This window comes from Manihot esculenta, chromosome 4, assembly GCF_001659605.2.
Source record: "Manihot esculenta cultivar AM560-2 chromosome 4, M.esculenta_v8, whole genome shotgun sequence".
Taxonomy (NCBI): domain Eukaryota; kingdom Viridiplantae; phylum Streptophyta; class Magnoliopsida; order Malpighiales; family Euphorbiaceae; genus Manihot; species Manihot esculenta.
The window spans coordinates 30,676,315-30,689,035 of record NC_035164.2 but is presented as its reverse complement, the minus strand read 5'-3'; the positions used below and the strand labels follow the sequence as shown (position 1 = coordinate 30,689,035).

Here is a 12,721-nt window from a genome sequence, read left to right as displayed (position 1 = left end):
GAGTGATACAAAGATAAAAACTGATATATTCAAAAATAATGATGAAGTTGATTTAATATGAGTAATATAATCTATAGATTTTAAAGATTAGCATTTTTTCATATATTATTCTTAAATTTAATTAAATAGTAAAATTATTATCTATTTTAAATAATAAAATTATCAACTATAAAATAATTAAAAATCATCGTAAATAAACAAAAGAGTTAAGAATATTATGAAAATTCCAATATTTCCCTTCTTCCCACTTTTATTTATAGTATAGATAATTAGGATGGCAAGAACTTCATAGTTTTAACTACCTAACAACAAAGCCAAGATTGTAAGCATATCTGACGAAATCCTCCATCTCTGACATGTCGATTACTCCATCTCCATTGATATCAGCATGTTCGATCCCTTTACGAGCCATTTGCGCAGGGTATACTGCACCAAGATGTTTGAAAGCTTGTCTAATCTCTTCTCCGCTAAGAACATTGTCTCCATTCAGGTCGAACTTCATGAAAACTTGCCTCACTTGTTCTTCAGTTAAAGGAACAGGACCAACTCTGTAGTTGTGCACAGCGAAGGGATTATGGGGAATATGGCATGGACGTGATGATGGTGGAGGTGACGGTGGAGGTGAATCGCTTGGAAACCAAAAACTACGTGAAGCAGAAGGACACGGGACACGACAAGTGCCAGTAGAAGGCCTCTCCTGTGCAGTAGAATTATGATCTTGGGGACGATGGTGATGAGAATACATGATTTTTGTTTGTAATTTTGTTGAACTTGATATGGATTTGAATCCATGGAAGCAAGCTTATTTATATCCTCTGATTTTTGGGTGTTCTTTCAATTTCTATGTTATTCTAACTTATCTTCATAAAAATATATTCTTTTCCAAAAATTAGAATCTACTTTATGATATTTTTTTTATATGCTTTTCTCTGTTAAATACAGAAAAATAATTTTTATATAAATTCGAATATATACAGTTATTAATAAATAAATAATATATTTTTTAAAATTATAGTTGATTTTGTGCTTAAATTTAAATTATTAAATAATTTCATATACATAAAAAAAATTTTATTTTATGAAATGCACGTTAGTTTCTATTCTATATATGTATGTGTAAAAATTAAATCACTATTTTTATATTTTATTTCAATTTGGAATATACAACGAAAAATTTATAATTGCAATAGGAAGTGGAGAAAAAATTATTAAAAAAAAAAAAGGGAAGTGGAGAATAATATTTAACGATAGATCGTGAAGAATATAGATCGATGCCTTAGAAATAGAGGTCTCATGGGACCACCAAATTCAATCATGAAATGCTATAAATTATAATTTTTTTTTTATATAATTTCATTATTATTAAGATTTTTATATATAAATTTATATTTTAAATTAAAATTAAAAATTAAAAAATAAATTATTTTATTAAAAAATATAAAAAAATTTTTAATTTTTTTTTACAAAATGAATTATACGAAATAGAAAATAAATTCTAATTATATATGTTTTTTTTTGTTGCGATTCAAGTTGCAATTGTTTTAATTTTTATTTTTTAAAAATTACTGTTTTCTTTAAAATTCAACTATTTACCACAGAGTTAAACCCCTAAATACAAAGTTACAATTGCTTTTGGTTGGACTGATACTTGCCTCTTTGAATCCCTAGGCTTGTATCTTTGTACTTGCATTGTGATTTTAGTTGGTTTAAGTTTTTTTTCTCCTTCTCTTTTATAATTGGGATTAAATTACTCAACCTTTTGAACTCAATAGGATAAAATATTTAATTCAATTTAATTCATTTCAATCCTAATTAAAATTAGACTAAAGTTATTTAAACTAAATAGAATAGTTAAATCAAGAGTTAGTTTTAATAATAACCGAATTAGATTGAAAAATTCAACTAAATTAAGCTTATTATATTTTCTAAACTATAAATTTTCATTTAAAAATTTTTCAAATAATATATAGATAATAGAAATAATTTAAAATTAAATTAAAATCAAACTTAACTAAGGTGAATCAAAACCAAAACTGAAATTTAAAAATTATATAGTTTGGCTCACATTCCACCTTTAAATGAACCAAAATCAATTCAATTTGTCAAATTAAGGGGAAACGATTATAATTGTGCAGTCTAATAATTTAGATTTACATAACACTTATTTATTTGTGAAAAATGATTTGTATTTAAAAAATATTTTTCGATAAAATAACTTATTTTTTATTGTTTGATTTTAATTTTAAAAATAAAAATTTCAAAGCTTTTTATTATTTAATTTTATTTATTATATAAAATAAATAAAAATTTACAATCACTAACGAAGAAAATCTATTCAATTTCAAAGCTTTGTCTATCTTGCCTTAGTCAACAAGAAGGCTTATAGCGAAGTGCAATCAGAGGACCCTTAATGCGTGGTATCCATAATAACTCAGGATTCCAAAGCCCACAAGAACCATCTAGTCTAAATGAGCAAACCCTAAAATTCTAAATTCTGGCAACTTGATCCATCCAATTCGATTAGAGAAAACATCACTAAAAATAATATTTGATCCTATTTTTTAGCTCATAATTTCTAAAAAATTAGAATTCTAACTTTTAAAACAGAAACACTCAATAAAATAACAAATTAAAAAAATATATATATTCTCCTAAATTTTGGCAAGCTACCTTCTAAATATGAGTGATACTTTAAGCATTTTTCTTTTAAAACAGAATCTAATTTTTGTACAAAATAAAATTTCTGATTTTTTGATTTATAGAAATAATATTTGAAATTATATTTTTGTATAGTTTTAAATAATTTCATTATGATTTTAATTTGATAAAAAAATTGTGATAGGTAAAAATAATTATAATTTCATTCAAAAATAAATTTATCTTTCAGTCTGAAAATTTAAATACAGCAGAAAAATAATATTTAATCCTATTTTTTAACTCTTAACTTTTAAAAAATTAAAATTATGACTTTTAAAATAAAATAATAATACATTCAATAAAATAATAAATTAAATTAAAAAAAATATTATCTTTTTTTTTTCAAAAGTTGAAAAGTATTTAATTATTTTATATATTTATTTATATTTTAAGATAATAGCATGAGTGATAGTTGATCACAATTATTGATGATTATGCTTTTTGGTTTTTCCTCTTTTTCCTTTTATTGGATAAACTTAAAGTCATATATGCTTTTCAACAGTTGAGTGCCTGTGTACTTAATGATTCACACCAACCACAATCAATGGTGTACACTGCAGAAAAAATATTTTGTATGTAAAATATATTTGTGCAAAAATTAAAAAAATAATTATTTTTCATTCACATACTTAATCCAATGATAAATATCACATACTCTTCAATTTTTAATTTTCATTTCAAAAATAAATTAATTATTTTATATTATTTAATTATAATTTAAAAATAAAAAATATAATAATATTAATAATATTTTTAAAAGTAAGCAAATTATTTTATTTTTAAAATATTTTATAATTGATCAGAAAAATATTTTTTATTAATTAATTTTTTAAAGAATTTTAAATGTAAAATAATCTCTATAAAATAAAATAGGGAATTAATTTTTATTATCTATTTGGAATCAAACCTTTTGAATTTTTATTTTATAAAATAAATAATTATAAACAAAGCACTTATGCTTAGTTGTCCAAATGAATTCCAGCTATGCTAATTCATCAGCGTAAAAGGAAAAAGAAAGAAAAAAGGAAAAAGCTAAAGGAAGTGCGAATCTCATTTCTCTACGTCTATATAAATAAAAAATAATAATAAATAAAAAATGACATTTCTCTACCGAACACTTCATATATATTTGCCACGTACGATGGGATTCCAAACTGACTTGATATTAGCTTATAGTTTGAATATACAATTTCTCCAAAATTCAAAATTTATTTTAAAATTAAAATTTTTTTAAAAATGTAATTTAATTGATTTTTTTAATTCTTATTTAAAATAAAAATTCAAAACTTATTTTGAAATTAAAAAATACTTTTCAAAAATAAATTATTTTTTATAAATAAATAGAATTTAAAATTTAATAATTATGTTTTATAAAATTTTAAATTATAGGAACCACATTTTAGGAAAATTTACCCAACCGGAAATCGCTGAGGCGCAATGCGCCTCTGGTCTCTCTGTTGAGATCATTGGTGACGCGGTTCACAGGATGACCCCATTAGTGACGCCATCACATTATCCGCAGATTTCATGCGAACTATCTCAGTCCATTTTTTCTTCTTAACTGAAAATATTGGGCCGTAAGCACTGGAATCTGGATTTTATAAAAAAAATAATATATTTTTAATAAATAAATCAAATTTCATCTAATTAATATTATAAAATTCATTGTATTAATCCTAAATAAAATTATTATATTTGACTTCCTTATTAATTCAAAATTTCCAACAAAATTAATAAATCAAATATATATCACGTTGTGAATTTAGGAAGAGAAGTCAAATTCCTTTAGACGCCTCACAACTGTTTTATTTATGAATTATCTTCTATTTATATAATTATATATAAATACATATTATTCCGTTTTTATTTTAAAATTATTTAATTAAAATATTTTTAATTTTAAAAAATTTAATTTTTTAATTTTTTTTATAAAAAACTGTTAATCATAGTATTTAATACATGTAATTTCTATAATTTAATAATTGTACTTTTTACTCCTTAAAAAGCAATTTTAAAATAATTTAATTAATAATTTTTTAACATAAAAATTAAATAATTTAATTTTACAAAATATAAAAATATTTTAATAAAAAAATTTAAATAAAATGGAAAAATTTAGGTACATAATTTTAAGAACAGCCGCCAAATTGTTTTCCGTGTCACTATATAAAGCGGAGCCCTCTGGCGTTCATTTTCATTATCCTCAACCACGGTAACCCCATAATCTTGGATTCTCATTTTCTTTTTCTTGAATCAGATTTCAAAACAGATACAAAACAAACAAACAATCTGGGTTTTGGTGGGTTTTAGCTTTTGGCTCTGTAAGCGCCAGCTTCTGCTTCATCAATGGAAGGTCCTGAAGTTTATGTAGGTGGTGGTAGTTTTAGAAGAGGAGACTCTTCTATATGGAGAAGCAATGCCATGGATACTTTCTCAAAATCTTCACGAGAAGAAGACGATGAAGAGGCTCTGAAATGGGCTGCACTTGAGAGATTACCAACTTATGATCGTTTGAAGAAAGGGATATTAACAACATCGAAAGGTGAAGCCAGTGAAATTTATGTACAAGATCTTGGATTTCAAGAAAGGAGGACTTTGGTCGATAGGTTGGTGAACGTCGCAGAAGAAGATAATGAGAGGTTCTTGTTGAACCTCAAGAATCGCATTGAAAGGTATGAAATTGTTTATTGATGTGGTGATGATAAAGCTAATAATGGGAACTCTCTGTTTTTGGTTCTTGGAGTTCTTGTTTAGTTGGGTTCTGTTTTTGATATTTCAGGGTTGGGATCGAACTTCCCACCATTGAAGTCCGATTTGAGCATCTTAATATTGAAACAGAAGCTCATGTAGGAAACAGAGCTTTACCCACATTCATTAACTTCTCTATTGACATGGTAGAGGTAACTTCTTGCAGACATTGATCAAAAGTTCCAATTCCAATTTGTTATTCTATTCTTTCTTTTGATTAAGTTGCTAAATTTTAATTTTCCTTTACAATTTTAAAGGGTTTCTTGAATAAGCTTCATATCCTTCCTAGTAGAAAGAAACGCCTTTCTATCCTTCAGGATATTAGCGGAATCATCAAACCAAGAAGGTGAAATGAAACTGAACAGATTTTTTTTCCTTTATTTTTCATTTAAGTTTATAATATTTGGAAGCCAATTCTCAGTTGTCTTTTCTAAATTTGTTTATTGCAGAATGACATTGCTTTTGGGTCCTCCAAGTTCTGGCAAAACCACTCTTTTGTTGGCTTTGGCTGGAAAACTTGATCCTAAGTTAAAGGTGATGATTACCTTCCATGTGGTGTTGATTTTTCTGCTTTTTTCTTTTTATAAAAAAATATTTTTCATGCTTTTTATTAAATTTTTTAGACTTTATTTCACTGTTTTCCCTCTTTTATTTGACTAGTTCCAATTTGCTGCAGTTCTCTGGTAGAGTGACGTTCAACGGTCATGAGATGAATGAGTTTGTACCCCAAAGAACAGCTGCCTATATCAGCCAATATGATAAACACATTGGAGAAATGACTGTGAGGGAAACATTGGCTTTTTCTGCAAGATGCCAAGGGGTTGGACACCGATATGGTTAGTTCACTATATATATTTTGATTAATATGAACTTCACAATTTTGTATGGAGATCTCTAAAATTTCATCAATTGGCAGAGATGTTAACGGAGTTATTAAGAAGAGAGAAAGCTTCAAACATTAAGCCTGATTCCGATCTTGATGTTTTCATGAAGGTGAGAAAACCTATACATCATCATGAAGATGATTATTTAGAGCTGTTAATCAATTTTATTTTTTTAAAGGTGAAAGGGCAAGGCATGTTCTATCTCTCTATTTTATTCACATTTCTAACGATCAATTAGAAGAATTTTTGGAGGCTAAAATGAGTTATGTTTCATAGCAATTGGCTTTCATTTAACTTTGCATTCTTTTGGTTCAGGCAATAGCAACAGAAGGTCAGGAGACAAGTGTGATCACAGACTATATTCTTAAGGTAATATGACCAAGTAACTGCCTTGGTTTCAGGATCCAAAAGATTATATTCTTTGACACATTGATGCCTTTTCTCTTAAATCCACAGGTTTTAGGACTAGAAGTCTGTGCAGATATTATGGTGGGGAATGAAATGTTAAGGGGTGTCTCTGGAGGACAAAGGAAACGAGTTACAACAGGTAAGTATCCTAAATTAGTCCATTTCTATGCTTCACTTCTATCATCCATCAACTCAATTACCTTAATGAAAATGTCCCACAACTGAAATTGCAGGTGAGATGCTGGTTGGTCCAGCAAAAGCACTGTTCATGGATGAGATTTCAACTGGTTTGGACAGTTCAACTACTTTCCAAATCGTTAACTCGATAAAGCAGTACATTAAAATTCTTAATGGAACAGCTGTCATCTCTCTCCTCCAGCCAGCACCAGAAACTTATGATCTCTTTGATGACATTATTCTCCTATCTGATGGCTGGATTGTATATCAGGGTCCCCGTGAACATGTTCTTGAGTTTTTTGAATTCATGGGCTTCAAGTGTCCTGAAAGAAAAGGAGTGGCTGACTTCTTGCAAGAAGTAAGCACAGACATGGTTTATCTGTTTCACTTATTATGTCTGAAAGAAATCTAACATTCAATGCTACTCATGAAACTGTAACTCATTATAGGTAACATCAAGGAAAGATCAACAACAGTATTGGACTCGTAAAGATGATCCTTACTGTTTTGTTACAGTTCAGCAATTTTCTGAGGCGTTTCAGTCATTCCATGTGGGAAGAAATCTTCAAGCTGAGCTTTCTACTCCATTTGATAAGACCAAGAGCCATCCAGCTGCTTTGACAACTAAGAAGTATGGTGTTGGAAAAATGGAGCTGCTTAAAGCTTGCTTCTCAAGAGAGCTCTTGCTCATGAAGAGGAATTCATTTGTCTATATCTTCAAGCTTTCCCAAGTGAGTATTAACATTATTTTTATTGACATTGTTATTTTCTAATGCTTGCATATGTGAATTTGACTTTTGTTTTTTTACTGAATAAACTAGCTTACGATAATGGCAATAATTGCAATGACACTCTTCTTGAGGACTGAGATGCACCGAGAATCAGTGATCGATGGAGGAATTTATGTGGGTGCTTTATTCTACTCTGTGGTTTTTATCATGTTCAATGGTTTATCAGAGATTTCAATGACCATTTCAAAGCTTCCAGTGTTTTACAAGCAAAGAAACCTCCTATTCTATCCTGCTTGGGCATTTTCTCTTCCCCCATGGATCATTAAAATACCTATTACACTTGTGCAAGTTGCTCTTTGGGTGTTCATCACCTATTATGTGATTGGATATGATCCCTATGTTGGAAGGTAATATAATTCAAAACAAGAAACAAATTTGTCCTTCATTTGCTGGAGACTTGCCAATAAATTTGTTTCTTGCAGCTGATGCACAATGTTGTACTTTCTGCAGGTTATTTAGGCAGTACCTTCTTCTTGTTCTTGTTAGCCAGATGGCTTCTGCATTGTTCCGATTTATTGCTGCAGCAGGAAGGGACATGATTGTTGCAAACACCTTTGGGTCATTTGCACTGCTTACACTTTTTGCATTAGGCGGCTTTATCCTATCACGAGGTTTTATTACTAAATTTACTAATCTTCCTGTAGAAATGATAAGTAATCCTGATAATGTACTAATTTATTTTCTTCTTTTAATGCCACAGATAATATAAAGAAATGGTGGATATGGGGTTACTGGATATCACCATTGATGTATGGGCAGAACGCTATAGTAGTTAACGAGTTCTTAGGAAAGAGTTGGAGTCGAGTACATTTCTTAAACTAAGTTAAAGCTATGACTACATTTGTGTGTTTGCCTCTTAACAATCAACTGATATCTGAATCTACTTTGGTCTTAAAGGTTCTTCCAAACTCGAGTGAACCGCTGGGAGTTGAAGTTTTGAAGTCCAGAGGATTCTTCACAAATGCATATTGGTATTGGATTGGAGTAGGAGCATTGGTTGGATTCACACTACTGTACAACCTTTGTTTCACCCTAGCTCTCACGTTCCTAGGCCGTGCGTATCTTTACCTTGTGCAATTCATAATTCCTGACTCAAATGCTTTTTTTTTCCCTCTTAATATTGTTAATCATGTCATGCAGCATTGCAGAAGCCTCAAGCTGTTATATCTGAAGACTCTCCAAGTGATGAATCAGGAAGTGACCACCAAACATCTGCAAGTAATAAAACTCATTCTTAACGTGTGTTCAATGGTGAGAGTTTATGCTATGCCTATTTGTTGCTTGCTGAAATTTAGCTGACATTCAGAGAGTGGGAGTGGTAGTGGCAGTTCATCTGCAAGGGCAGAGGTCAGAGTTAATAGCAGCCATCAGAACAAAAAGGGAATGGTTCTTCCATTTGAACCACATTTCATCACTTTCGACGAGATTAGGTATTCTGTTGACATGCCACAGGTAAGTTAAGTTATGTAAATTAAAAATCAGCTGGTTCTTGAAAAAAAATAGTTGCAGATCTAGAAGTAAAGTTGAGTTGTTGTTTAATTACATTTTGCAGGAAATGAAAAATCAGGGTGTGACTGAAGATAAACTGGAACTTTTGAGGGGAGTGAGTGGTTCTTTCAGGCCAGGTGTTCTCACAGCTCTAATGGGTGTTAGTGGTGCTGGTAAAACTACTCTGATGGATGTGCTGGCTGGTAGAAAAACTGGTGGATATATAGAAGGAAACATCACAATTTCTGGCTACCCAAAGAAGCAAGAAACATTTGCTAGAATTTCTGGATATTGTGAGCAAAATGACATCCATTCTCCACATGTTACTGTCTATGAATCTTTGCTATACTCAGCTTGGCTTCGCCTATCTCCTGATGTCAGCAGCGAAACCCGAAAGGTAAGTAACTGCACTCAAAACATCTGTCTCAGGCTCTTTTTTTTTCCTCCATCTTTTCTCTGATAAAATTAGAAGGCTACAAGAAAAACCAACAAAAATTTGGGCAAAATGGAATCTTCTGGGCTATACTGTGCAAGAGTTTGGTCCAAGGGTCTTATCATTCAACGGAAGCACAGTGCAGCGCAGGTGTTGATTTGTTCTTTAATGAAAAGTTTTTTGCAGATGTTCATTGAGCAAGTCATGCACCTTGTGGAACTAGAGCCGTTGAGGCAAGCATTAGTGGGACTGCCTGGTGTTAGTGGCCTGTCTACCGAGCAACGCAAGCGGTTAACTATTGCAGTTGAGTTAGTGGCAAACCCTTCCATAATCTTCATGGATGAGCCAACTTCAGGGCTAGATGCAAGAGCTGCTGCAATTGTTATGAGAACAGTTAGGAACACTGTAGACACTGGAAGAACAGTTGTGTGTACTATCCATCAGCCGAGCATTGACATATTTGAAGCTTTTGATGAGGTGAGAAATGTTAGAAGATTGTAAAAGTCCTCAATATCACTTTATATACATGTGTTAGATATGTTTGATATGTGAATAAGTGATTGTTGTTGTGTTGTCAATGCAGCTCTTCCTAATGAAGCGAGGAGGACAAGAGATATATGTAGGGCCATTAGGTCGTCATTCGTGCCATCTAATCAAGTATTTTGAGGTAGAAAAATGATGGATAAGATATATAGACGACGTATATCTTTGCCTTTGCTCATCTTAACTCTAGCTAATTCATCTACCTTTTCTTATATCAAGGGAATTGAAGGAGTTCCTAATATCAAAGATGCTTATAATCCAGCAACTTGGATGTTGGAAGTTACCAGTTCAGCTCAAGAATCAGTTCTCGGAGTAGATTTTGCTGCTGTCTATAGAAATTCAGAACTTTACAGGTAATTCTGATTGTAAGCTACTTGACTGCAAAAAAAATTTCTGTTGCATAGCACTTCATTTTGTTACTGAAGTGTATCATGTATTTCAGGAGCAACAAAGAAATGATTGAGAAATTGAGCACGCCTGCACCTGATTCAAAGGACCTGTATTTTCCTTCAAAGTACTCACAGTCATTTTTCACACAATGTATGGCTTGCTTGTGGAAGCAACGCTGGTCATACTGGCGCAATCCGCCCTATACTGCTGTGAGACTGCTCTTCACAACCGTCATAGCTTTGATGTTCGGAACAATGTTCTGGAACCTTGGCTCCAAAACGTAAGTTACAGTATGAGTAATAAACCAAAGAATATGAAATTTCATATTCCAGCAGTTCTCCAATCTGCCTCCTGATCTAATAATCTTGTCTTGAATTATAGGAAAAAGCGTCAAGATCTTTTCAATGCAATGGGATCAATGTATGCTGCCATTGTCTTCCTTGGGGTCCAAAATGCTTCATCCGTGCAGCCAGTAGTTGCTGTTGAAAGAAGTGTTTTTTACAGAGAGAGAGCTGCTGGAATGTATTCTCCCTTGCCCTATGCATTTGCACAGGTAATTAACTAGGCCTCAGATATCACAAACTTCACTTACAATAGAGATTTTATACATGGTTAAATGATTTTCGCTTTTATTTTTATTTTTTGGCTCACAGGTCTTGATTGAGCTTCCATATATTTTCATCCAATCTGTGGTATATGGTCTTATAGTTTATGCAATGATTGGATTTGAATGGAATGCTGCTAAGTTCTTCTGGTACCTGTTCTTCATGTACTTCACATTATTGTACTACACCTTCTACGGCATGATGTCCGTGGCCGCAACACCAAACCAACACGTCGGAGCCATAGTTTCGTCTGCATTCTATTCACTGTGGAATCTTTTTTCAGGGTTTATAATCCCGCGACCGGTAAGTGTCTGCACCAGAAATTCTGCTAGTTCCATGTTTCTTTAATGTTAATGTTCTGATAATGTTGTTTCATTTGTCAACGATAGAGGATTCCTGTGTGGTGGAGATGGTATGCTTGGGCATGCCCTGTTGCATACACATTGTACGGATTAATTTCGTCGCAATTTGGAGATCTAAAGCATACACTTGAGTCAGGTGAAACAGTGGAAGATTTTGTGAGAAGTTATTTCGGTTTCAGACATGAGCTTCTAGGAGCAGTAGCAGCTGCAGTTGTTGGCTTTGCTACACTCTTTGCTTTTATCTTTGCCATTTGCATCAAGTTCTTCAATTACCAAAGGAGATGAAAAACGTCTCCATGCAAAACATTGTATGCACAACGGTGGTTACACGTTAACATTGATTATGGGATACTCATCGTGATCAATGCATGGTATTATAAAATTTCTCCCAAGTAATTTGTAAATATTATCACAACCGCAAGTTAAGTTTTGTAAAATTCAGTTTTGTTTATTAAAAAATTCTAAAAACTCGAGCTTGATCTCGATTTGAATTTTATTATTTAGAATGAACTCAATTTAAAAATTAAATACTATAATCGAACTCGATTCAAATTCGATTCATTAAAAATTTATTTAAACTAATAACGAGTTTAATTCAAGTTCGAACTTGAAAACTTAATTAAAAAATTCGTTAATAAAATCTAATTAATTTAAATTTTTAAATATTAAATTTTAAAATAAAAGGTCAAAAAGAGATTTTAATAAAATCAAATGTAATTTAATTAAAATTTATTGTAATTAAAATTTTAATTTAAAATATAATAAAAAATAAAATTTTAATTTAAAATATAATAAAAAATAAAATTTTTATTTATAGATTAGATTCATTCCTTTATTTTCATAAGTTTTCGACATGTAATAGGAAATATAATAGTTAATGAAAGGCAATTTTTCTAAGATCGTTGGTTCAATTAGTGTAAACAGCAAATTATTAAATTTTTATTATTATTATTTAAATATTTATTTATTTATAACATCAAATATTATTCAAATACTAATTATATTAATTATATAAAATGTATTTAATATAAAATTAATGATATAATACTAAATTTAATAATTATTTATTTAAATATTTATATTACATAAAAAAATTAAAATATATATAATAAATATATAAATTTATATATAAACCGTCAGAGATATAATTTCTATTTAAATTACATAATTTTAATTAAATTTATATAATTTTATT

At 30.3% G+C, this 12,721-nt stretch overlaps 1 protein-coding gene across 1 annotated transcript; it reads left to right on the top strand.

Annotated features, from left to right (window-relative positions):
• The first annotated feature begins 4,884 nt into the window (after positions 1-4,884).
• On the top strand, positions 4,885-11,918 carry LOC110613824 (pleiotropic drug resistance protein 1). Its single transcript, XM_021755167.2, has 24 exons — positions 4,885-5,369; positions 5,477-5,597; positions 5,703-5,791; positions 5,895-5,979; positions 6,122-6,281; positions 6,362-6,438; positions 6,645-6,698; positions 6,786-6,876; positions 6,971-7,272; positions 7,364-7,645; positions 7,736-8,052; positions 8,156-8,316; positions 8,406-8,509; positions 8,603-8,759; positions 8,846-8,923; positions 9,012-9,157; positions 9,258-9,590; positions 9,813-10,103; positions 10,210-10,293; positions 10,389-10,522; positions 10,612-10,839; positions 10,941-11,112; positions 11,213-11,467; positions 11,554-11,918. The coding sequence occupies exons 1-24, from the start codon at positions 5,044-5,046 to the stop codon at positions 11,809-11,811; spliced, it is 4,305 nt and encodes a 1,434-aa protein (XP_021610859.1). The 5' UTR covers positions 4,885-5,043; the 3' UTR covers positions 11,812-11,918.
• The last annotated feature ends 803 nt before the right edge of the window (positions 11,919-12,721 follow it).